The sequence below is a fragment of the Fundulus heteroclitus genome, chromosome 11 (assembly GCF_011125445.2).
Source record: "Fundulus heteroclitus isolate FHET01 chromosome 11, MU-UCD_Fhet_4.1, whole genome shotgun sequence".
Taxonomy (NCBI): Eukaryota; Metazoa; Chordata; class Actinopteri; order Cyprinodontiformes; family Fundulidae; genus Fundulus; species Fundulus heteroclitus.
The window spans coordinates 22,740,812-22,766,431 of NC_046371.1; the positions used below are offsets into that span (position 1 = coordinate 22,740,812).

Below are 25,620 nucleotides of genomic sequence, written 5' to 3' on the forward strand. Positions count from 1 at the left end.
AGATGATTATTATCATAATAATTTTTATTTTATTTTTATTATTATTTTTATTATTATTATTCCACTACAATTGTGTACTTTATGTGCTGGTGACTGGTCTATGACAAAATCCCCCAAAAACCTAAGAATAAAGTTTATGGCTGTAATGTGAGGAAATATGAACTAGTTTAATGAGTTTTGCTTGGTACTGTATGTGCGTTCTGGTAGGTGTCTGATTTGGCCAAGTGGTAACTATGAGAGCCAATTAAATAAACAAATTGTGCATAGTATGAAGTCCCCATTTATCAAAAGGTTTTACGTTACTATAAAAATAAGTAGGCTATAGGATTACATCACTTCAAATTAATTAGTTTGTATTAGTCATCTTGTGAATTTCAAATAAACCATGTGCATCTGTCATTTTGCTCCACCTCTTCATGATGCGGTTTCAGAACAGCTGTGAATAATGAACAGTCAATTCCCGAGCCTCATAAGTCAGCTTGGGTGAGGCAGTGGCGGGTGGTCACATTCATTTTCTGTCCTTCAGAAACCTGCCTTATGTTTGGAACCCAACGCCACTCTGGAGCCACAGGACTGTGAATGTAACTGATTCCCATTTCTCTCAAGGTTTGTGCCCTAACATTTTGGGAGGATGGCAGAAGGTGCTGATGGAGAGGAAGAGATCCAGTTCTTGCGGACAGTGAGTGATGTTTTCTTCCAAAAAAGATCTGAATCCGCAGTGTAGAGTAAAAGCTCTTTTAAAGATTGAAAAGTCAAACATTTAAAGCATTTGCGTTCCTTCTCCATTGCTTTTACTGAGCAGAGACAGACAAAGACAGGTGCATGGTATTGTCCGCTTTGTTCTCTATTTATACCCCACCAGGCACTTGATGTATTAGTTTTGTCACGTGCTACATTTTTTTTACAGACCTCATAAAACAATAGAAAGTGTCAAGTAGGAATGTTTGAAAACAGGTTTATTTTTAGTTTGACCTTTTCAATGTAGTTAAAAAATTAATGCGGTAAAGCACATTATCTTGATGAGTGTGTTAAAGTTCACTTTCATACTCCATTAGGAGGAGAGATATCAAGAAGCGCTTCCATGAATTTTTCTTTCAAATCTTCTAGGCTTAGGCAAAGTTTGTAAGACTCAGTTGCAAATTATACCAAGTATGTTGGTAAATATTTAACCATGCGCTATTCTGAATTGCAAACCTGTTGACAAAATGAATATTAATAACTAGACTCAGGCGTGCTATAATCAATAGTTATACAGCAATGTGGATTCTTCCTGTTCTCTTAACAATCAAGGCAGCTTAAGCTGTTTGGATAAATTTATGCTGTAAAAACTGGGCCTCTACTTTGCAAAATAAAATAATGAACTATGTTTACAGGGAAGTGTTTTAGTCATTACTTTATTGACCGTTGTCATATTATGCCTTGTGGAATGGTTTACTTGCTTTTTACCAGTCTGTTATACTGTTTTAAAAAAAATGGAGGCTGATTCTGGAGCCAAAAGAGAAAAGTAAATTTTTCATCAAATCCCTTTTAAATAATAACGTTTTAGTCTTTATTTATGTCTTATCAGTGTTTCCTGTTCCCCCCTTAGTGTATTACATGTGTGCATTTGAGACATTTAGTTTATTTTTGCTGCAATACGCACTGTCGGTGTATCATATTTCCCGTTTTGATCTCCATGCCACCGCCTGTTGAAGGACATTGTGGGTTGGCAAGCGGACCTGCGGTAATGTCACACGCTTTATTTGGAGGGTCAGTGTTTATAGTCCAACATTGTGTCGGTCACGTTTTTTTTTCTTCCCTCCCCTTTCTTTTTACAGCCTGAACCGGACACAGATTATCCGTGGACTAGATTTCGGGGACGGGGTTGAAAGTGGTCGCATGTCGGTTGAAACGGGCAAAGGGTTACAGGGGTCGTGTTCAGAAACAAGTCAACGTATGAATGCATTGATATGACGGAGTTGAGAATTGTCTTTGGACATTGTCCCTTGGTGTGAAACGCAGCCCTGGACGAGATATGTGAGCAATGTGTCATTAAGTTACTGTCACTCGGTTGCTGTTTAGACCTGAACTCAGCAGGCTTCTATATTTACTGTGTGAGGATTAGCAGGTCCAAAGCTTCGCCCAATTCAGCACCTGCTTGCTTCAGTCTATGTGGGGACGGTGCCGCTTGATTTATTGCTGCGTCTGCCCAGATTGTAACATAAAACAGTTCTATCAGTCGTTCAAAACACGGTAAATCCAGTCAGCTGAAATCAGAAAGATAAGTCAAGCTAATGTTTTTCACTGACTGATGCCAGGAATAATGGCGCAGCTGTCACTGAGGCTGTGACTGTTGCCATGAGGAGCGGGACAGGCTTCGTAGGAATGATGGCACCTCTATAAAAAAATGGAGCTAAATTGTTTGGGTAATAATAAAGTACTCAAATCAATTCTGAGAGTTACTTGACTTTTCTCTAGTTATTTTCATAATTAAACTGAAAACCTTTTGATAAATTAGTAGATTGAATCCTGCTCAAGATAAAATCCCATCTAAAGAGAAAAAAAAATACTTTAGGACATACATAACATGTTATACAAGCATGTTTAATTTCAGCATGCCACTGAACATGTTTTTAGTAACCCAACAGCTAAAACACAGATTTCAAAATTTTACTCAATGACAGTAATAAGGCTTGTGGATCTCTTTCTACGGGGCACCATTGTGTCAAGGGACTGCACAAGCAGTAAAAAAAATGAAAGTTATTTGACAGCAATACAATAATTGCTTGCGGGTGCTGTGTTTTCTTTGTTTTACACAATGTTAGCTCTGTAAGAAACTATAACTCTACTGCCAAATGAAGCTAAAGTCGGTATTCAATATATTCCTATTCACTGCTTATTAAATGGCCATTTCACATGTTGTTAAGAAACCGGAACTGCAGTTAAACAACTGTTGTTTTACAATATAACATACTTCAAACTAAAAACTGGAATTTTCTAGCGTGAGATTTTTTAAAAACTGTTTGGGATTTGTAACACCTTTTCTGTTTTTATTGTCACTATAGATATTTTTGCATCAAAAGCTATGTAAAACTGCACAATTGTATAATCAATCAATCAATCAATCAATCAATCAATCAATCAATCAATCAATCAATCAACCAATCAATCAATCAATCAATCAATCAATCAATCAATCAATCAATCAATCAATCAATCAATCAATCAATCAATATAATTGACCTTCTCTGTAAAAGAAAAAAACTCCAATCAAACATTTCAAATGTTTTCTTTATATTTCTTTAGGCCATGATTTATTTTCAAATGTGTTGTTAATCACAGTAATACACAGAATGTTTAGACATATTTTTGCAGAGCCCCGTAAAGAGACATTGAATGTAAATCATTTTTTTTTAATTTTCTCATGTGCACCAGATACTTTCTTATGCTTCATACACATTTACTAAACAATTAAGAACAAAAAACAACAATCTACTTCCAAAAAAGATAAGAGTCCAATGGGACCTTTCATTCAGCTGATTAGGCTCCAGTGGTAAGCCAGATGTCACCAGAATTTTATTTTACACGTTGTGTAAAGAGATTTCCACTTAATCTGATAAATGTCTCATCTAAGGGAAAAATATAAATGGTTTGAAGTTCTCTCCCAGATTTCCCAGGCAATAGATTAACACTGGATTCCCACTACAAGACAGTCATTTCAAAAGTGTGACATAATCGCTTATTGTTTAAAGCTAAAAAATTATAGAATGATTCAATCTATACATTTCTCAGCTAGAAAAGAATGTCTTTGCGACTTTGACCATCAGCTGGGATTAGCCTATAGTCTAAACTCTTTGAATGATAACAATAGCGGACCATCATCTGATCCATACAGACGTAGGTCTGTGTAACAAGTAATGATTAAAATGTCACATTCTGAGAGTTGCATAAACTACAATGAAGACAAAGCTAAGTTTTGGAGATGAAGCTGCACGCTAGAATGACTCCAATGAAAAAAGATATGTGGTCTGTTTGAAGGTGGTGTATACATTTTAGTAAATAAAGCTTAACAGAGATGATACAGAGGATTTATCAAAGAGAACAAGCATCCCTTCGGGCTTTATTGCCTGGTAAATGTACACCTGGCGAGTTTTAAGCAAAAATTTATTGTTAATCTCTTGCTCTTTCTCTTTCTAGGATGATCAAGTGGTGCTGCAGTGTACCGCATCCATTCTCAAGGAGCAGATCAAATTGTGTCTGTCATGTGAAGGATTCGGGAACAGGCTGTGTTTTCTGGAGACCACGTCAAATGCTCAGGTATAGAAAGAACACACGATTTGTTGCTTCTGGATTTGCCATTTCTTCTGCCCGTCAGGGTTCACTGGTCATGTTTTGTTTCAGAATGTCCCGCCAGACCTGGCAATTTGCTGTTTCATTTTGGAGCAGTCTTTGTCCGTGCGAGCATTGCAAGAGATGCTGTCTAACTCCCCCGTGGATGAGGTAGGGCACCGTTAAAGGAGGTTCTAAAATGCAATTCCCTCATTATTGGCGTACATGTGTCACTTAACGAGTAAAATGTACTACTTCCTTTTTATCCAATACATTTTAAATCTGACAACTGGAGGCGGTCGATTTGGACAAATGGGTAAGTGTTGCCCTCAGTTCTCACAGGGCCATAGCTATAGTTTTAACAGCATGTGTTGTGGTGTTATAGAGGAACTTTATTCAAAGTATGGATTAATTGATACATGTTTAGGAGAACACAGTTGTTCTGTGAACAAAATCATCAAAAACACTCTCCCACCTTCATTTATTAAATCTGGTATTCAATAGTCAGGTATAGTAAGCAAAAGCATGAATAAACAATCACAGTATAATAGGAAACAATCATTTATATTGCACGCTCTGTTTCCGTTTTTTGTATTGCTAATTAGCTTTGGTTTCACTGAGTTTAGTGTGTTTCCTTTTTTATTCACAAACACTGCATGACAATACAGTTATAAATACACGGCTGTTGTTTTTTTATCTCCCCTATTATTTCGTGCACACAATCTCTACATTACTGTGCGACAAACTGATCAACCTCGTTTTATAATTAAAGACTTAAATCACTTTGTCTTTGCTTTTTTCCCCCTCCAGTCATCGCAAGGTGGTGGAAGTCGAACCCTCCTGTATGGACACGCCATCCTCCTGAAGCACACTCACTCCAACATGGTGAGCACATTAACACTCAATGGCTCCATCAATGAGCAACAGACCTAAACATAAGACGCTTTCTGTTGTAGCAATTCAAAAGTTTTTAGCAGCTTAGAGTAAAGTCCAGTCAGTTTCAGTTTTCTGAGGAAGAAGAGCCGTTGTTGGGCCTTCTTCTCCAGGTGGGAGGTGTTTACGGACCAGGAGAGGTCAGAGGAGATCTGAATGCCCAGTGGGCGGAGCTGGTTACACACTCCACCACCGCCCCCTGTGTGCCCCGTTCAACACTGTATTACCACAGTGTTGAAGGCTGAGCTGAAGTCCATAAAGAGCATCCTAGCATAGGTGTTTGGATGCTGCAGATGAGTCAGAGCTGAGTGAAGTGAACGGCGTCCTCCGTGGAGCGATTCTCCCTGCAGGCAATCTGCAAGCTTTTCCAGGCCAGCAGGGTTGGTGTCCTTGATGTGTTGCAGGAGGATCCTCTTGAGAACTTCATGATGACAGGGGTCAGAGTGACAGGAAGATAATTGTTGAGGCAGGTGATGGTTGGTTTTTTGGGAACATGCACGATGACTGAGGGCTTCAGGCAGGCAGGGATTGTGGAGAACTGCTGGGAGAAGGTAAAGATGTCCAGAAAGACCCCAGCTAGTTGGTTAGCACATGATTAAAGCAACCGACCTGGCACCATGTCTGGACATGCGGCCTTGTTGGTGTTCGAGGAAGAAGTCACTTGGTGCAGCTGGAGGACGAGAGGCTGATGGTGCTCCTCTGGCTGGGGAAGATGTGCCCTCTTTAAATACATCCCAGTCTGTGTTTTCAAACAATCTTGTAGAGCTGAGCTGGCCTCCTCACTCCAAACCTGAATGGTTTTGATCACAGGTCTGGTTCTGCAGATCAGTGGCTTGTAGACATGGATCAGGTCCACAGAGATGTGGTCTGATGATCTAAAGAGAGGAGCTGCAGCAGCCTTTTATGCTCCGGTTGATGTTGCAGTATACTTGCTTTAATATATTTTTGTCTCTGGTCAAGGAATTTAACATGATTAAAGTCTCCAGCAACCAATTACAGCTGATTCTGGGTTACTGTTCATTTGACTGGTAGTAGGGCTGTATAGCTCCTCTGAGGCTAGGTTCTGACAGCCTTTGCAGCTGTGCGTCAGGTGTTTTGGATGTATATAGATATATATGGATAGCCTATGGATATGATAGGTATATGGATATGTATATATGGATAGCCCTCCACCTCTGCATCTCTCTGTGGCTGCAATCCGGCCCGATCTAAACAAAGAGCGGTCTGCTAGCTGCAGCGCAGCATCGGGTATGTTGCCATCTACCATGTATCCATAAAGGTAGCAACACAGCTGTTCATCTTGCATGCAGTGATTCTTAGCCGGATGTCGTTGAGTTTTTTGCGAGGGACACGACTAAACACAGAAGAACTGAGGGAGATGTACTTCCTATGGTAAAAATAAGATTATCTCAAAAAGAAAAATGGAGAGAAGACAAAGTTAATAAAATCAATAACTTGCAATGATGTCTTAATGCATCTCAATAATCCAGGTACAAAAAAAATGGATAGGTCCTCTGGACAAGTTCTTCTTTGTTGAAGCATTTCATCTCTTCTCCAGGAGACTTCTACAGTCTAAAAAATCTGAAAATGTGGTTTGATGTGACGTGACAAGAAAACCTCAAATTGGAAGTGAAAATACTATTTATTTAGAGTTGTTTTATTTAATTTTATCCAAGGGGAGGGTTTGAAGCAAATTGAAAAAATCTAATTCAAAACGAAAACAACGATTTTTTCATTCAACCAGTTTAAAAATGCACTTTGAAGGAATGACACAGTCTTTTCACTTTTTTCAGTGTAGAGATGTAGATAAACTCAGCCTTATAAGCAGTACCCTTACATAGTGGATCAACAAGTTTAAGTGTGACAATCAAAACGTTGCTGTTCCATCACAGCACTAACGATTGGTTGGTAGCCTGATGGTCCTCTTTAGCATGTTGACAACCAGTTTTGATTGTCACACTTGAACTTGTTGATCCACCGTGCAAAGGTAGCGTTTATTATAAGACTGAGTTTACCTACAACTCTACAGACTGAAGAAGTCTGCTGGAGAAGAGACGAATTGTTTTAACAATGACGAACCCGTCTAGAGGACATATATATATATTTTTGTAATAGGTGATGATGTTTAAACAGAAAGTAGCAATGGACAATAGCAGAGTTAGAAAAATTATCAGAAAGTCCTCTAGCAGCCTAAACCTATCGTCAAGGGGTGGACCACTTCAGTCCTTTAGGACCTGACTGTGTAAGATGTTTCCCTGCTCACACACTCCTCTTTTGATCTAGTGGCTTCAGGTTTGTAGGGCCAACACTTCTAAAACATGCAGAGCACTGCCTCTATGAGGACTATATTTGACCACCTCTGTACAACATCTCTGTGCAGAAGATCACTTTAACCCCTCTAACAAGCTTCAGATGACCATTGTATTATTTTCTAAAGGCTTTAAAGTCCATGATATTCCACAAACCTAATATGTTGTCTGTGTTTTCACACCACAGTACTTGAGCTGCCTGACTACTTCTCGGTCATTGACGGATAAGTTGGCTTTCGACGTGGGCTTGCAGGAAGAATCCACAGGTGGCTTTAGATGTTACTACTCCATATAAACCACGGCAACATATGTGAATTTAAGAAACGTACAGATTTTATTTCATTCATCGGTTTTAGGCGAGGCCTGCTGGTGGACCATACACCCAGCCTCCAAGCAGAGATCTGAGGGTGAAAAGGTCAGGGTGGGAGATGACCTCATTCTTGTCAGCGTCTCTTCAGAGAGATACCTGGTAACCATCATTCTATTGATATTACACAATTCTTGTTTGTTAATCAGTCTTACTAATTTGATACTCTGATCAGCACCTTTCCTACGCAAGTGGCGACCTAATGGTGGATGCGTCCTTCATGCAAACACTCTGGACCATGACCCCTGTTATGTCTGGCTGTGAGCTTGCTGAAGGTCTGTAGTTCCCCCCCCAAACTCACTTTGTCCATAAAGATTGACATTGTGTCATAAAAAAAAACGTGTTGCCTTCCAGGTTTCTTGATTGGAGGGTATGTGCTCAGACTCTTTCATGGACATATGGACGAGTGTTTGGCCATCCCAGGTGCAGAGCAGGGGGACGACCAGCGCAGGTGCCTGCCGCATTGCCTTGACAGATCTTTTTTTCCCCCTCTGCATTGCTATAAATTTTTACCGTCCATGTCAGCTTGCTATCTGAAAATTTCCGAATGCATCTGAACATTATTCTCGGTATCCCAGAGTTGCCCATTATGAAGGCGGTGCCGTGTGCAGTCATGCTCGATCCTTATGGAGACTCGAGCCACTGCGAATCACGTGAGTGTCTTGCCTTCTTCCTCGGTTCTAAATGACTGACACTGCCTAGAAAGACTGTGTTTTTGTTTATGCCTTTTTGCTTTTTAACAGGTGGAGCGGAGGCCATATCAAGTGGGGACAGTCTTTCCGGATACGACACATAACGACAGGCCGATACTTGTTCCTCGATGAGGAGAAGGGACTTCTGTTGGTGGACCCAGAGAAAGCCAACTCCAAGATGTCCGCTTTCTGCTTCAGAATTTCTAAGGTTTTTGTTATAAAGACTCAGCTGTGGCATACTTTTATTTTAGCTTTTCCAAATGAGAAGTGAAGATGTTAAGAAAATCAAACTTTTTCTCCTATTAAAGGAAAAAATTGAAGTGACCCAGAAGCGGGATGTGGAAGGCATGGGCATACCGGAGATTAAGTATGGGGAGTCTATGTGCTTTGTGCAGCATGTATCCTCTGGCCTTTGGCTTACCTATGCTGCTGTGGATGCCAAATCTGCTCGTCTAGGACCTCTCAAAAGAAAGGTACAGTATGTCAGTATTACAGCTAATTGTAGCAGCTTCTAACAGTGTTTTTGTTTTATATAAGCTGCATCGCAAAACTATTCCTACTCTTCAATCCTCTTCCATGTTTTGCCATGTTAATTCCACAACATGTGTCAGATGAATATAATAAGTGAAACATGAGATAGCAAATATAGATGACGTAAGGGAAAATTGCAAACAGATTTTTATAAACCCTTGCAAGTGAAAAAGGTGTGGTGTGCATTTGAATACAGCCTTTTTCACTCTGATACCCCTTTAATAAAATCCATAGTAGAATATTTTTTATAAAAGATACATACTTAGGGAATGTGCAAATTTAATCTCAGTTTAAATACAGCTGCTCTGTGACAGCTTCAGAAGTTTGTGTATATATATATATATATATATATATATATATATATATATATATATATATATATATATATATATATATATGTGTGTGTGTGTGTGTGTATATATGTACATGTTTACTCTAATTAAGTTTAAATAAAAGATAGGTGGAGTTGATAGTTGCTGCAGAAAGACTGGATGGAAGTTTACATTCCTGCGGGACAATAACCTGGAATATATAACCAAAGATCCAATCAAATAGTTGAGATCAAAGAATATTCATACGTTAGAATGACATTGTGAAATTCCAGCTAAAATTTCAATTAAGAATCTGCAATAAATCAATCTCAACAGATACTCTCCATCATATTTGTCTGAGCTTGAGCTCTACTTCTAAAGAAGACTGGGGGAAAAACTTAATCTTTAGTTCGGCAAAGTTTCTGGAAAGACAGTGTGTAAACGTTGGTTTTAAGTGTCTATGATTTTGGTTCCTAGGCCATACTCCATAAAGAAGGTCACATGGATGACGCACTTACGGTGGCTCGATCCCAGACCGAAGAGTCTCAAGCTGCCAGAATGATTTACAGCACGGCAGGCCTCTTCAACCAGTTCATCAAGTAACTCTACTATTACTTCTTTGTCTCCCTCTGTGAAAATGTTTCTTTTGAACCTGTTTCCTGGATGCTCTTTTCGCGGCTCCAGGGGTTTGGATGCGTTGAGCGGCAAAAACAAATCTGCTAACCCGCCATCCCTGCCAATGGACGCGGTGGTGCTCTCACTGCAGGATCTCATCTTTTATTTCCGACCGCCTGAGGAGGAACTGGAGCACGAGGACAAGCAGTTCAAGCTTCGCTCCCTGAAGAACAGACAGAACCTTTTCCAGGAGGAGGTTGGTCAGCCTAATGAGGATTTACGTAATTACTAGGAATGGGCTCAATATTTAATGTCACTTTAATAGAAATGTTTTTTTTTCCAACTCCACCTGTAAGATTTCTTCTTTTGTAACAGGGAATGATTAACCTCGTGCTGGACTGCATCGATCGGCTCAATGTGTACAACACTGCAGCCCACTTCTCAGAGTATGCTGGCGAGGAAGCTGCCGAGTCATGGAAGGAGATCGTCAACTTACTGTATGAACTCTTAGGTAAGTCCAGCAACTTTTGTTACTGTGCAACACATCCGTTTCCCCCCCCCTCCCCCACCCCCAAAGATGCCACATTACTTGTACTTCCTGCTTCTCCTCTTCCTTGAAGCTTCTTTGATCCGGGGAAACCGGGCCAACTGTGCTCTGTTCTGTGACAACCTGGACTGGCTGGTCAGTAAGCTGGATCGTTTGGAGGCATCCTCAGGTATCAGTGGCAGAACGGTTTGGTCGTTTGTGTTCATTCTTTCCAAAAAAAAAAAAAAATTGTTGTATCCATGTTAGTGGCATCAATTTGGGTGGTATACATACAAAAATATTGCCTGAAATACTGTATCTATTTTAAAGTGGGGGAAAAAGTTACATTATTTAAGGTTTGGTGATAGCAATGATTTCTTTTTATCCTCATGTGAAATCTTCTGCGTCATCCAAGACCCATTTACTCTAATGAAGTTTAAATAAAAAAATCCTACTCAACAACGTTGCTTTGGAGGAAACTATGTTGCTTTACCATCATTTCCAGTGTAGCACAATGCAAAACCAATGCTTGGCCTTTTCTACCTGAAACCCGAATGAAAATCAAAGTTTTTATTTACTTATAATTTCTGGATTTCTCGGACAGCTTGGGGCCTTCTCTGAATACCTTGAAGGCCTCGACAGCTCAACACTGCCGGTACTACTGTGTGTGTCTTTATTTGCGTGATAGGCATTCTGGAGGTGTTGTACTGTGTTCTGATTGAGAGTCCAGAAGTGCTGAATATTATCCAGGAGAATCACATTAAATCAATCATCTCTCTTCTGGACAAGCACGGGCGCAACCACAAGGTCCGTGAAATTCAAGTCCTTTTTTCTAGACTGCTTCTAAGAGCAGTGCATTAGCTGATGGTATTACTGACGGATCTTTATCAACCGTTTCCCTCTAGGTTCTGGATGTGCTGTGCTCTCTGTGTGTATGCAACGGCGTGGCTGTGAGATCTAATCAGAATCTGATCACGGAGAACCTACTTCCAGGTCGTGACCTTCTTCTTCAAACCAGCATTATCAACTATGTAACCAGGTGGGTCGGTTTATATGAGCGCACACTCTTTTCTCTCTCTTTGCAGAGTTTTTTTTTTTTCTTTAATTTAGCCAGTTCAACTGAATGAAGTTTCTCTTTTCTAATGGTTTAGCATGAGACCCAACATTTTCCTCGGAACTTGTGAAGGATCCACTCAGTATAAGAAGTGGTACTTTGAGGTGATGGTGGATCACGTGGAGCCGTTCATCACCGCCCAGCCGTATCACCTACGCGTGGGTTGGGCTCTGACGGAGGGCTACAGTCCTTACCCCGGTGGCGGGGAAGGCTGGGGGGGTAACGGGGTCGGCGATGACCTCTACTCCTACGGCTTTGACGGGCTCCAACTTTGGTCAGGTAAAGTAAGCGTGGTATGATTTGAGCAGACATCCTTAACAAGAATTTGACGACAAAAAAAACCCCAAATCAAACAATCGTTATGTTGTGTTCATTATAGAAATAGGAAAGTGATTAAAGTTTTTTGGCTGATACCTGAGCTTGGATTTTATAAAGCTATTTCCTGCTGGTACACATTTCTCTTTGTGTACTACAAAAAAACAACATTCAAAAATATGGTTTCCTTATTAAAAACAAAAAACATAACTAATGATCTTCTGGGAAAAAAAAGGATGATTACAGTAAAGTCCCCCAAGATGCTGTAAAACCCAGAGGCAACACCGAATTATGCCACTCTCAGGTAATCATGACTATACTGTTGTTTCAAAGGATATAAAACTCTTAAAGCTGTGACTTTCTTAAACTTTCTTCAGTATGTTATTCAGTGAGTAGCGCAATAAGCACAATTTGCACTGTTAGCATTACTAACTGTAAAACAGTCTCTGTTTTACAGTTAGTAATGCTATGCACCATTAAAGTGCACCATTAAATTAGCTCTGGGATTCCCAAAAGATGCAAAGACCAAAGGGATAAAACAGGTTCAGCCCATTTGTTGTGGCCTGCATGAAACATTAACATTTTGCCACAGACAGCGCTGTGACAGTTCATCCTCAGCAACAACTGTTTCAAAATCAACTTCAGTCAAGTAAAATCAATGAATCCTTGTGCATAGTTAATCACCCAAACATTGCACACTACGTTCAAAATAATCCAGTTTAGTCATATTCAATGATTTAGAATCTTATTGAAAATAGAAATTCATTTCAGTAACATAATTCACCATGTGAACACATTAATTACACTCAAATCGATGTTGGTAGGCCTTTATCTCTATTAATTACCATGATTTTCTGCTTACGGCTAATAAAATCACGGCTTTTAAAATTAGAAGATAGGTCAGACCACTTCAAAAATATATCAATGTTTGATACAGAAATGTGTGTTTAACGAGAACCATGTTCAATATAGCTTGTCATACGAAAAAAGGTACTTTTAATGTGATAAACAAACCAAATCCGAACGCATACTGTAATTTATAGAAGGTGACTGCATATGAAGCCTTTCATAAATTACCATGTCGAATTTTGTCTAGCATTTGTAATTTTTGCATCGTATTTTTTATATTGTCCAAATTCTTAACCCAACTACTCTCGCTTATCTATGAGTCACAAAATGAGTCTAAACTTTTAAAAACATTTTTGAAAAATGGCCCCTTTGACCTGACTTGTAACTGTGGTCACATTTAACCCTCTTTTTACCTATCTTCCAAAGCAGAAGTGATTTAGCATGTTTTGTTTGTTATTGACAAAATAATACTGAATAGCTGCAAGATAACAAAAGCCACGATGGTTTTGGGAAACGGAGAAATAAAATTAATTCTCTCCACTTTGCAAATAATGCTACGTCCCATCCATCCGTTGCCTATACCCACTTACCCATGGAGGGTCACAGGTGGGCTGGTGCCCATTTCTATTCGACAGACATAAAGCAAGAATAATTCCTGGTGGACAATATTTAATTAATGTAATTTTAGTAGTAAGGGGGTTACAACACTTAAACATTACTCTAAAATCCTAAAAATTAGTATTTAAGCACATTAGCTGGGGAAATAAACTTCAGTCGTGTATATTAATGACATCTGGGCATTTATTTTATTTATACTTACCTGTACGACTATCTGACAGAAAATGTTGCAGTGCAGCCTCCTCTGGATTTCCCAACCATAAATAATAATACTAGAGTGCAAAAATCTTCAGTTTAATCTATTAATTTTGGTGGTTTTAGCATGAGACTAAATTCCAAAGCAAAGCCAAAAGTTTTATAATCAAGCTTCAAGCGAGAGAAGAGGCAACCTTTATCACTCCAGGTCTCCAAGGAGGCAGCAAAAACTGTTTGTGTGAGCACAACAGCTCATCTGCGTCTCTGCTGCCTGCGGACACACACTGGCCATAGAAAATACAAATTTATTTTAAGAAGCTTTGTGCATTTGCATATTTCCTTTGATTACATTTTTAAACATATTAATAGCTAATGGGTCTTCTTCCCCCAAGTTACCTCTTCAACAGGGAACATGTTGTCCTCAGAATACCTAATTGTTTGCCTTTAGGTAAGGTACATTCACTGACTGGAAAGAATATTGTATGTTCCGGTTTCTGATCACCAACTCAGTGGGGGAAACATAAAATCGTCTGATTCCAGGCACAGACTGACATCTCTCTGTTTCTCCGGTCAAAGTTTTCATGCTGGATTTACTTTCAGGGCGCGTACCACGGCATGTTGCGTCTCCCAACCAGCACACTCTGGCAGCGGAGGACGTGGTCAGCTGCTGCCTGGATCTGAGTGTGCCGAGCATCTCCTTCCGTATCAACGGGCACCCTGTTCAGGGGATGTTTGAGAACTTCAACCTCGACGGTCTGTTCTTTCCGGTCGTCAGTTTCTCTGCGGGCGTTAAGTACGGCACTTTCAACCTTTTTAATTCTCAGAGTCTCTTCTTCTTTCCTCACCCCTGGCTCAATATGAGCTTTCAAATGTCTATTATTTTTGTTCCACACTCAAGGCTGCGGTTTCTTCTCGGGGGCCGTCATGGCGATTTCAAGTTTCTTCCCCCTCCTGGCTACGCCCCCTGCTATGAGGCGGTGCTGCCCAGGGACCGCTTGCGGATTGAGCCCATCAAGGAATACAAACATGATTTTAACGACGTCCGCAACCTGCTTGGTCCGACCCAGTCCCTGTCCCACACAGCATTCACTCCCTATCCTGTGGACACAATTCAGGTAAAAATGCTGCTTCATACCAAGGAAGTTGTGGCTCTTGCAACACATATGGAGTAAACAACAAATTCTGATTTTAGTCAAATGTCTATTTCATCTTTTTGTATGCATCTCATGTTATGGCATTGAGCTTGAAACACAACTGCATTTTGCACAAAACTCATGTCACCGTGGTTTTACCCTTGATGGAGTTCAGTGATGTCCTTTTTATCTTTCAGATTGTACTTCCTCCTCATTTGGAGCGCATCCGTGAGAAACTTGCAGAAAACAGCCATGAGCTATGGGCTGTTACTCGCATTGAACAAGGGTGGACATTTGGACTAGTGGGTGTTCTCAGGATCGGACATTTTTACTTTATTTATGTGGATGAACAATAGCTTGGAAAACAAAAACAAAAATCGTCTAAAGAAATATTCGTGTTTAACTTTTTGTATTTTTTTTTTGAAGTTTCGTGACGACAACAAGAAGATGCATCCCTGCCTGGTAGACTTTCAGAGTTTGCCCGAGCCTGAGAAGAACTACAATTTAGCAATGTCAGGAGAGACGCTGAAGTACGTAAAGTCTGAAACCTGGGCTTTTAAGTCTTTGTTCTACTAATCAAGGTTTCCCAACATGAGCTTTGATCTTTAGCTACCTTTAGATTTAAATTGTATTGCCGGACTTCATTCTCTAATCTATTTCTTATATTTGTACCCAACGTGATGATTTCTCGAAACCCACAACGTCAATTTAAGATTGGTTCTAATTTGGTCCTCAAGCACATTTATGGATGTGAATGGATCGTTTTCACTTTCATTTTAGAGGCAACATCTTTACAGAAAAATTTAAAACGTCTTTGAAAGGTTCAGTAAACACAACGTATTCCAATTTTGTTAATCATCAATCTTTTTTCCGGTCAATTTCCCAGTCATTAAGGCCAGAAAAAAATCAGCCGACCTTAACTTTAACTCACAAGCAGAATTGTGTGCACCCTTTCACTAAACGTGACTAAATGCAGCAAGCTTTTCAAAGGAAGATCAACCCATATCCCATGCTTGCTGCTCAGAATAGGAAATAAAGTCACAGTCAACCCAAAAATTGTTGGATGTTGGGTTGACTGTCGGTCAACGGGGTGAACATGTTTGTGAATGGGTTAAAGATTGTGGTGTGAACGCTCTGGGGTCATCAAACTTGATAAAGCGCTACACAAGTACAAGCCATTTACTATTTTAAAAGGCAAATATGCAAGGCTATTTTTGTGTTTTGGGTTTACAATGATTTATGGCGTTCTTTTCTACAAAAAAAAAAACTAAAAAAAAAAGTCAGACTGTGTTGTTCAACTAAGACATATCTTGTTTGTTTTGTTTTTTTGTTGAGAGGGCAAAACATAAAATTAGTTATGCTGTTTAATTGAAACAAAATAAAACATTTTGTAATGATTTTGGCCTGTGTAGCAAAAGGCTAGGACACTGGACATTGCTTGTCTAAAACTTCTATCCACCCATCCTTTGATCCACATGTTTTACAGTCAGTCAGTTTCTGGTTTTTGGAAGTTTTTTACCATAGGATTAAGGAATGTTCGTCATAAATGAACGGTAATAAATAAAAGAGGAAAGCGTGAATGTTTGACATCGATAATGGGTATGAACTAAAGTCTAATGCCTTTACTGTAACAGGACTCTGCTTGCTCTGGGCTGTCATGTGGGAATGGGAGATGAAAAAGCAGAGGAAAATCTGAAAAGAATCAAGCTCCCCAAAACGTGAGCTGCAACACGTTGTTATACGACAACATTTGAGTTTGCAACCTTGGAATGTTTTTCCCCATTTAGGATAAATGCCAAAGTGGTTCTTTGAAAGATCCGCTTAGCCCTCATGTAACAACGTGCTGTTTGTTAGTTACATGCAGACAAATGGGTACAAGCCAGCTCCCTTGGATCTCAATCACGTCAAGCTGACTCCAAATCAAAACACATTAGTAGAGAGACTGGCAGAAAATGGACACAATGTGTGGGCAAGAGATCGGGTTCGACAGGGCTGGACATACAGTATTGTGCAGGTATCAACTTTTTTGTGCACAAATGATGCGACTGTGAGTAATAAAAATTTAAAGACATAATGGCTGCATGAATGTTTACTATTCAACTGATTCGGCTTTAACTTTGTTTGGATTTCTTTCAAATAGGACATAATGAACAAACGCAATCCCCGCCTGGTTCCCTACAACCTGCTGGATGAAAAGACAAAAAAGACCAACAGAGACACAGTTTGTGCAGCGGTTCGCACGCTTATCGGCTATGGCTACAACATAGAACCACCTGATCAGGAGAGTAGTAAGTCTGTACTGCTTTTTGTATTTGCTGTATTTTTTTATAAAGATTTGAGGAGGAGGAGGTACAACTCCAAATGTGAGACCAGTTCTGAAGGTTTTCATAACACGTACCATCTCAATTAATACACGTTTTGTTTGAAGAACCAGCATACCGTCAGAGATTTTTAAACTGTGATACAATTGGACTTGGACCATTTAAGTAATTTAGTTATATTATAGAAAAAATAAAAATATTCAGAGTAAGATCCCTGGAAATCAGGAGTCCAAGTAGGAAACAAAATTGTTTCTCTGAGACCCCGAACTTAATATCTAATTTTGCTGCCTTCAATACAAACCCCAGAGACATCTTTGATAAAGGTCAATTTATTGGGTTCTCTAGCAATTTCTAATATCAAATCTTATTATGATACACACAGCACTTTACAGCCTCCTGTAGAGAATATGTTACCAGAATGTTTATTAGGTCATAATGCAGAGATTTTCTAACCTGGCCGGCCAGATTGATAATGTGCAGCGCTCTAGTTCTGCACATTATCAATCTGGGACTGCTCCATTTGAATCCGTTTGGTGAAAGGAGAGAATTTCAGAACTCTCTGAGCTGATTGGCCAAAGCGACACCTAGTGCCTGCCTACCAAAGGTTGGTGTTAGCCAATCATCGTATCAAATGAAATGTAAGCAGCAGGCATCATGAGAAACCACAAGAAGGTAAGCTAGTTAAGGCACTTCTTGCTGTTTTACAATCAAAAAAGAAATCTGGAATTTGTACAAAACAGATGTTACAGCAGCAGCTTCTTTGTGTTATGTTTTGTTATGTTTGTGTTGGTTCGCCTGTGGGCACAGCCACTCTTGCTTTCATTGCATCGATATGTCCTGCCTTAAACCTCAGTACCGCAACATGATTGGCCCAGACCATTTTTGGTTCAAACACAAACTGTTAAAGCCGGAGCGGTACAAGATGGATTCTTGTGTATTTGTGAACTCATAAATACAGCAAGAATTCATCTTGGGGGCAAGGTTAGAGGTTTGCATTATTAGCTTGCATTGCTGGTATTAAAACCTGTGCACTGTGCATATTGTTTATCACAAACAAAGAACACAACTAGTGCCAGCTTATGTTTGTGCTTTGATATTTTGAAATGTTCGCCACTACACTTCTCGCTTGGGAAGTTTGCAATAGAGAACAGATAAATGAAACTTTTTCATGCCTTTGATTCTTGTTACAGTATGCTTACACTGTCTGGAAAAAGATCAAAATTATGTAAAAGAGAGAGTTTAGTGAAATATTTGTATATCCGGACATCCTTTTCTATCCAGTTGTCTAAACTTCCTCATTTTCTAAATTTTCTTTTCTTTCTTCCTAGTTTTATTCCTTCTGTCCTTGTTTGGGTCCCTCCATTGTGCCTTGTGTCCATCCTGTCTTATGTACCATAAAAATAACTAATAAAGTTTCTTATGAGTACCTGTAAAGGCAGGCCCATTCCCTCCAGTAGTCTTTGTATCGCAGTTTGAGAACCCGGGTTGTATCTTGTTAATTTCTGCTATTTTCTTGCTCTAGGTGGGCATGGACCAGGTAGCTCGCGTGGAGATAAAATCAGAGTGTTCAGAGCTGAGAAATCTTACGCCGTCACTCAGGGGAAGTGGTACTTTGAGTTTGAAGCCGTGACAGTAGGCGAGATGAGAGTGGGCTGGGCTAGGCCCAGTGTTCGTGCGGATACTGAACTGGGTGCTGACGAGTTGGCCTATGTCTTTAATGGCTTCAAGGTGGGATGCAGATCAAGTTTTTGTTACTTCTGAAATTACGCTGAACCTATTTTGATGCTAACCTCCTTGAAAAATGTTGTATTAGTCACAACGCTGGCATGTGGGGAATGAGCCGTTTGGTCGCCAATGGCAGTCTGGTGATGTGGTGGGTTGTATGATCGACCTCACAGAAATGAACATCATGTTTACTCTCAATGGAGAAATGCTGATCAGTGACTCAGGCTCCGAAATGGCTTTCAAAGATATTGAAATAGGGGAAGGTGAGTAAGTTTCTAAAACAGAGCAGAAATACTGGATCTAACGCATACTGATCGAGATGTATCAAACATTTCTAGGTTTCATACCTGTGTGCAGCCTGGGCCTGTCACAAGTTGGAAGAATCAACCTCGGACAGAATGTCAGTAGCCTTCGTTACTTTACCATCTGCGGCCTGCAGGAGGGATTTGAACCATTTGCTATCAACATGAAACGAGACATTACCATGTGGTTCAGTAAAAGCCTTCCGCAGTTCATCACTGTGCCCACGGATCATCCACATATTGAGGTATTGCTGCAATGCTTTCTTGAATTAGTTCTAAATGTCAGTTTGCCACATTACAATATAACTTCCTTGTGCTGTTTCTCCAGGTTTCACGTGTTGATGGGACAGTGGACACTCCCCCTTGTCTTAAGGTGACCCACAAGACATTTGGGTCTCAGAATGCCAACACGGACCTGCTGTTCTTCAGAGTCAGCATACCAATTGAGTTTCATGAGACGTTCAAAGTCCAGGCGGGGACGACTCTCCTAACTAGGACTCTGACCATTCCCGAAGACCAGGATTTAGAGGTCGACCCAAACTCGGACTATGAGATACTCAAGAAGTCAGCGACTCGCAAAGAACAGGAAGATGACAAGAAGGAATCCTCCGTGCCTAAGGAGACTTCGGTCAGTAAAAATGGAGAGAATGAGAAGGACGCCTCCACTGAGAAAAGCAAGAAGAAAGGGTAGGTGGTCATTTTGGATTTTGGGACAGACAGATAAATTTGTTTTGTTTGCAGCTATCAACAAAATCCAACCATAGCCAAACATTTTGAGACCAACAGAGATGTATTATTTTTTTTCCAAAAGTTAACTACTTTAGTGTTGTTGGATCTATTTGTCAGATGTTTAATGGCTTTTATTGAAAGACATGTCAACTTTATACCAAACATCAATAGGTTCTAAATGAGATTAAGATCTGTACACCAAACATGTTTTTTTTTCTTAACCACTTTATCACTTTTACCTTGTGATGTGGTGCTCCAAAATTATAAAGCTATTTCTGAATCTGTGAGTAAAGTTGCTTTTGGATGAGGTTTTGAAACGTTCTTTCTTCAAGGCAGTCCACCACTTTGGATGAAGAGCAACCCCAGATATGGATGATCTTATTTTAATATCAATGATTTTATTTATATAGCACAACAAGTGTTGCAAAACTAAATTATCAATTGAAAAGCATCTCAAACTACTGGAACCAAACACCAAAGAATAAAGATAGGTCTTGAGCAAAGATTTAACAGTCTCAACAATCTCAGCGGTCCGTATCCGAAAAGGTTAACATTTTGCATTTTTTGTGCACAAATTGCAAAGACCTGAGGTACATCTGAGAGAAACTGGTTGGTCGAGCAAAATGCTCTTACTGGAGGTCATAAAAGTATGTTGGGGCCAAGCCTTTTAAAACTTCAGAAGCAAGCAATATAATCTTGAAATCAATCCTAAAACAAATAGGAAGCCAATGGAGAGAAGCCAGAACCAGAGTTATGTGTTGATCTTATTTAGTACCTGTTAGAAGACAAGCTCTTATTATGTTTCACTTTCAGCACGAGACACCACTGTCACCCTTACTACTCTGGACACTCATTTATACAGTACAGTATATCACACTGTACGGAAGACTTTAGAAGCAAAGTGGTGGCAGTATGTGTTTCCATGCAGATCAATGACTTCAAGGACATCTCTATTTTAAAGTCACCTTTAATCTTCTCTTCTAATTCAAACAAGTTGACCGCCTTATAGCAGCAGCTCTGTTGTCAGAGACACTTCCCACTGAATCAACCGCTAAGAGCAATACAATTATGCAGGTCATTTTGTGGCAAAACAAAACACATAAAGGAACTAATTTGCACTAACTTTCATTGCATATTAATTTTGCAATTAACTGCATTTTATATGGTCAATTTCATAGCAACCTAGAGTCAATGCAAATTGACACTTTAAAAACTGAACCAGTAAAGTTGCAAGAAACAAACAAACAAACACCTAACCAACGATTTTTGTCGGTCTGAAAACATTTGGCCCAGACTGTACTATACAGACTAACTGGTACTCTCATTCACAGTTTCCTATTTAAGGCAAAGAAGGCTGCAATGATAACTCCGCCCCCTGTCGTTCCCACGCTGCCTCGCTTAGTGGAAGACGTGGTACCAGATGACAGGGACGACATGGACATAATCCTGAACACCACAACTGTACGGCTATTATTCACAGTTATTTCATCATTGCATCTATGATACAGTGAAAACAATTTAGATGCCAAAATCTTAAATTCAGTGTTTCTTGTATAACATTGACAAACAAGTTCAGTGCCTTGACCAATTTTCCACTTCCTTTTTCAGTATTATTACTCAGTGCGAATATTCGCAGGGCAGGAACCGGGGGGCGTGTGGGTAGGCTGGGTCACACCAGACTATCACCTGTACGATCTTCATTTTGACCTCAGCAAAGTGAGAAACGTAACGGTCACTGTTGGGGACGATAGAGGCAACATTCACGACAGGTGGGATTTGTTACAAGAAGCCAAGTCATTTTTTTTTTGCCCTCAAAAATAAGCGGCATGCTGGAAAGCTCAGAGTTTTACTGGATCCTCTGTCTTCTGTAGTATAAAACGCAGTAACTGCTACATGGTGTGGGGAGGAGAGTTTGGCAATTCCCAGCAAACCCGCGTCAGTCAGGAGGACTTTGTGATTGGCTGCCTTGTTGATTTGGACACAGGACTCATGACGTTCACTGCCAATGGGAAAGAAATAAATACCTTCTATCAGGTTTGTGGGTTTCAGACTTAGTGAATTGAAGTTCTCATCAAGTCCCAGTCATATACGGCATCATCTGCTTTCAGGTGGAGCCGAACACAAAGCTTTTCCCGGCCGTCTTCGTTCAGCCTTCCAACCAGAATGTGATTCAGATTGAACTCGGCAAGCTCAAGGTGAACAGCCAAGACCTGTTATGTTACTAAATCTTCATCTACACCCCTGTTGTACAGGTTTTATTGAGAGGTTATGAGTGGCTGTTGTCTTACCCGAACTAGATACCTCTCTTTGCATCTTCAGTTAATGAAAATCCAGATTTGTTCGGAACCTCAAATTAACAGCTGCAGGAGATCTGAGACCAAAGTGGATATTTGCACTCTCAAAAATTCATAATAGATTACATTGAAATTATTTCATAGGGCTTAAAAACATATTTTGATACCATTAGATAGTTACTCACAAAGAAGCCAGTTGATTATTGATACATGAAACAAGAGGTAGTACTGATAAGGGATACCTTAATAAAAAGGTAAAGCATAGTAGAAATCATTTAAGTCCGTGTTTAACAGTTAGAAATAAAGACAGAAGTGACCTGTACAATAGAGTGATGTTGACCATTTTGAGCCAATTAGAGATTGTTTCCAGTTAACTGCTGATATCTAACTTACTGTTGTAGAACCCTGATTAACCAGATGAACCGTTCAATCAGTTCAATCACTTTCCATTCTGGACACTTTTTGCATCTTTTAGCTTCATCAAACTTCAGTTTTACACGCATCACTGATATTCAAGTGTAAAACTATCTGGTTCTGGTAAACTGTTAATTCTCCTAATCCGCTCTGGTTTAAGGGTTCATGAACCAGTATTTACATAAAAGCTAGAACATTTTTTGAAATTGAGTTTGGATTGTGAGATAGTAGAAGTTGAGTTATAAGATAATAGAAGTCTGATTCAGTCTCAATCCATTAAACTGAAGACCTTATCCTGAACCTACAGGGCTAGTTAATTTGGATATATACTAAATTTAAATGCAAAGAGACTTATTCACCAAAGGTTACAGAACAACTGCTTATAAGTTCACTCCAAATGTTTTTTTTTTCTCACTAACTTTATGGTCGGTCATTCCTATCTTACCAGAACATCATGCCCTTATCAGCGGCCATGTTTCGGAGTGAACGCAAAAACCCAGTTCCCCAGTGCCCTCCGAGACTGGATGCCCAGATGCTAACCCCAGTCATCTGGAGTCGTATGCCTAACAACTTCTTGGCCCCGGAGACAGGCCGTGTGAACGAAAGACTTGGGTGGATGGTGCAATGCATGGAGCCGCTCACTATGATGGCACTTCACATTCCAGAGGAAAACCGGTCAGAAACTTCGAATTCTGCAATGCAAAGACACAAAGGATTTGTTTCAGGGTTTTTTGTCCCAATTAAACCTGACTCTATGTTTCATTTAGGTGTATTGACATACTGGAACTGTCTGAACGAATGGACCTACTGAAGTTCCACTATCACACCCTGAAGCTGTACGGCTCGGTGTGCGCTCTGGGTAACAACCGGGTGGCGCACGCGCTGTGCAGCCACGTGGACGAATCGCAGCTCTTCTACGCCATCGAGAGCACCTACCTGCCGGGACCGATGAGGAGCGGTTTCTACGACCTACTCATCAGCATGCATCTAGAGTCTGCCAAACGCAATCGCCTCGGAACAAATAAGGAATTCATAGTTCCGATGACGGACCAGACACGCAGCATCACTCTTTACGCCGTCAAGTCTCACGCTTTGCCAGGAGTCGGCCTCACCACGTGCCTACGTCCAAAACTCCATTTCTCCTCCGTCGGCTTTGTGGGGACAGATCCAGATATCTACACACTGAGTCCAACCATCCCCTTACAGGTGATATTTCCCCCCTTTTTAGCAGTTTAAGGAAGCTCCCTGTATAAAAACTAATTAGTTTGCTTGCATTTCCAGGTGTTAAAGACCAAGGCCCTGAACATGCTGATCGAAGCTGTCCAGGATGGAAGTCAAGCCATGAGAGATCCTGTAGGAGGCAGCGTTGAGTTTCATTTTGTGCCAATCCTGAAACTCATCAGTACACTCCTCATAATGGGCGTGTTTGACGATGAAGATGTCACACACATCCTGAAAATGATCGAGCCCACAGTCTTTCACACTTCCAAATCGGAGGAGCCGTCGGAGGAGCCGCCAAAGGCGTGCAAAGAAGAGGACCCCCCAAAAGGGGCAGTGGTCAAAGAGGAGGATCAGGAAGCTGTGGCAGAAGAGGATGAGGAGTTTGAAGATTATGGTTATGAGGATGAGGAAGAAATAGAGGAAGAGGAAGAGTTAGAGGAGACAGATTTAGATGTGCCACACGGGGAAGCGGTGGAGGAAACAGATTTTGTAAATGGTGAGAAAGGAGCCGAGGAAACAGAGAAAGAGACGAAACTTGTAGACACTTCTGGGGAGGCTAAGGAAGAACACCTCGAACAAGGACTTTTTCAGATGAAACTACCAGAGTCTGTAAAACTGCAGGTACAACTAGAACATTCAAGAACTTTGTTCACCAAACTCCCTGGTATCTATAGTAAACACTGTTTGTGTGCTTTTGTTGTGCAGATGTGCACCCTGTTGCAGTACTTCTGTGACTGCGAGCTACGTCACAGAGTGGAGGCAATTGCTGCCTTCTCAGACAAGTTCGTCACCCAGATACAGTCCAACCAGAGGCAGCGCTACAACGAGCTCATGATGGCCTTCACCATGACGGCTGCAGAGACCGCGCGGAAGACCCGGGAATTTCGCTCTCCACCACAGGAGCAGGTAGAAAAACCTCACATGAACCTTCCTACCTGTATTAAAAGAGACTATGCATTTTTTCCCTCACAGTCTGAGATCAAGTCAGACTAAACCTGTCCAGTTTTTGATCAGCTAAGATTACCCAAATTACACCTTTTAACTTTCTTCCAATTTAGAAACATCAACCTTGTTGCCATTTTGTAACTAATTTGAATGTCCGTATCTTTAAGGTCACTGTCCATTTAAAAGTCCCATTGGTGCCCATGCTTTAACCTCCTGGTGAATAATAATTTGCCCATGATTTCTATCTATTTCAGGTATCAGTCCCACACAACATAAAGCTGCCACTCCCTTACTTTACATCTGCGAAGGTCTTCACAGGCTTGCAAGCTTCACACTTTTTCCTTCAGATGTGTTATTATAGACAAACACTTCAACTTTAGATTTACCAGGCCACTGGACATCTCCAAATTCTAGGGTTTCCGTCCCTTAATGCAACTCTAATTTCTCTTTTTTATTGTGATTTTGGAGTAACGGCTTCTTTCTCGCTGGATAACCTTTCGCCCATCTTGGTACAGGGCATGATTTATTTTGGACAAAAATACCCTTATCAGCTTTAATTAGCATCTTCACAAAATATTTTGCTTTTGTGCTGTGGCTGATGCAGACATTTTCTGCCAAAACTTTCACCTGACTCTTTCCTGGACGCAAACTGGCTGGACCTTCCCATGTTTTCTTCCATTTAATTGTTTCAACAGATGAATGTGGCAGCTTCAGCCATCTGTAAATAGTACCCAAGGATATCTGATATCTTGGTTGATTTCCTTTTGATTTTACGCTGATTTCACACAAGGAAGCAGCGTGTTTAAGAGGGGTTGTTCTAAAATACATCCACATGCGTATCTAAAAACATTAT

The 25,620-nt window shown here is 40.3% G+C and overlaps 1 protein-coding gene across 9 annotated transcripts in view; it reads left to right on the forward strand.

Annotated features, from left to right (window-relative positions):
- The first annotated feature begins 479 nt into the window (after positions 1 to 479).
- Positions 480 to 25,620, forward strand: part of LOC105919890 (ryanodine receptor 1) — a 69,060-nt gene continuing 43,919 nt past the window's right edge. For 4 of the 9 annotated variants that reach the window (XM_036143153.1, XM_036143155.1, XM_036143154.1 and 1 more), the window contains exons 1-38: positions 480 to 679; positions 4,177 to 4,296; positions 4,381 to 4,479; positions 4,604 to 4,624; positions 5,119 to 5,193; positions 7,738 to 7,816; positions 7,907 to 8,019; positions 8,093 to 8,192; positions 8,272 to 8,368; positions 8,496 to 8,570; positions 8,661 to 8,817; positions 8,918 to 9,082; positions 9,929 to 10,050; positions 10,136 to 10,322; positions 10,442 to 10,577; positions 10,687 to 10,782; positions 11,281 to 11,399; positions 11,498 to 11,631; positions 11,744 to 11,985; positions 14,284 to 14,476; positions 14,582 to 14,798; positions 15,014 to 15,118; positions 15,243 to 15,346; positions 16,451 to 16,534; positions 16,671 to 16,863; positions 16,957 to 17,104; positions 18,660 to 18,865; positions 18,951 to 19,125; positions 19,201 to 19,409; positions 19,493 to 19,851; positions 21,225 to 21,354; positions 21,502 to 21,662; positions 21,765 to 21,927; positions 22,002 to 22,088; positions 23,050 to 23,276; positions 23,369 to 23,807; positions 23,883 to 24,443; positions 24,528 to 24,728. In XM_036143153.1, coding sequence (XP_035999046.1) covers positions 632 to 679; positions 4,177 to 4,296; positions 4,381 to 4,479; positions 4,604 to 4,624; positions 5,119 to 5,193; positions 7,738 to 7,816; positions 7,907 to 8,019; positions 8,093 to 8,192; positions 8,272 to 8,368; positions 8,496 to 8,570; positions 8,661 to 8,817; positions 8,918 to 9,082; positions 9,929 to 10,050; positions 10,136 to 10,322; positions 10,442 to 10,577; positions 10,687 to 10,782; positions 11,281 to 11,399; positions 11,498 to 11,631; positions 11,744 to 11,985; positions 14,284 to 14,476; positions 14,582 to 14,798; positions 15,014 to 15,118; positions 15,243 to 15,346; positions 16,451 to 16,534; positions 16,671 to 16,863; positions 16,957 to 17,104; positions 18,660 to 18,865; positions 18,951 to 19,125; positions 19,201 to 19,409; positions 19,493 to 19,851; positions 21,225 to 21,354; positions 21,502 to 21,662; positions 21,765 to 21,927; positions 22,002 to 22,088; positions 23,050 to 23,276; positions 23,369 to 23,807; positions 23,883 to 24,443; positions 24,528 to 24,728 — 6,147 coding nt within the window. In that variant the 5' untranslated portion in view covers positions 480 to 631. The remainder of the gene's footprint in view (positions 680 to 4,176; positions 4,297 to 4,380; positions 4,480 to 4,603; positions 4,625 to 5,118; positions 5,194 to 7,737; positions 7,817 to 7,906; positions 8,020 to 8,092; positions 8,193 to 8,271; positions 8,369 to 8,495; positions 8,571 to 8,660; positions 8,818 to 8,917; positions 9,083 to 9,928; positions 10,051 to 10,135; positions 10,323 to 10,441; positions 10,578 to 10,686; positions 10,783 to 11,280; positions 11,400 to 11,497; positions 11,632 to 11,743; positions 11,986 to 14,283; positions 14,477 to 14,581; positions 14,799 to 15,013; positions 15,119 to 15,242; positions 15,347 to 16,450; positions 16,535 to 16,670; positions 16,864 to 16,956; positions 17,105 to 18,659; positions 18,866 to 18,950; positions 19,126 to 19,200; positions 19,410 to 19,492; positions 19,852 to 21,224; positions 21,355 to 21,501; positions 21,663 to 21,764; positions 21,928 to 22,001; positions 22,089 to 23,049; positions 23,277 to 23,368; positions 23,808 to 23,882; positions 24,444 to 24,527; positions 24,729 to 25,620) is intronic. The other 5 variants (XM_036143157.1, XM_021312179.2, XM_021312178.2 and 2 more) reach the window with 2 other exon arrangements.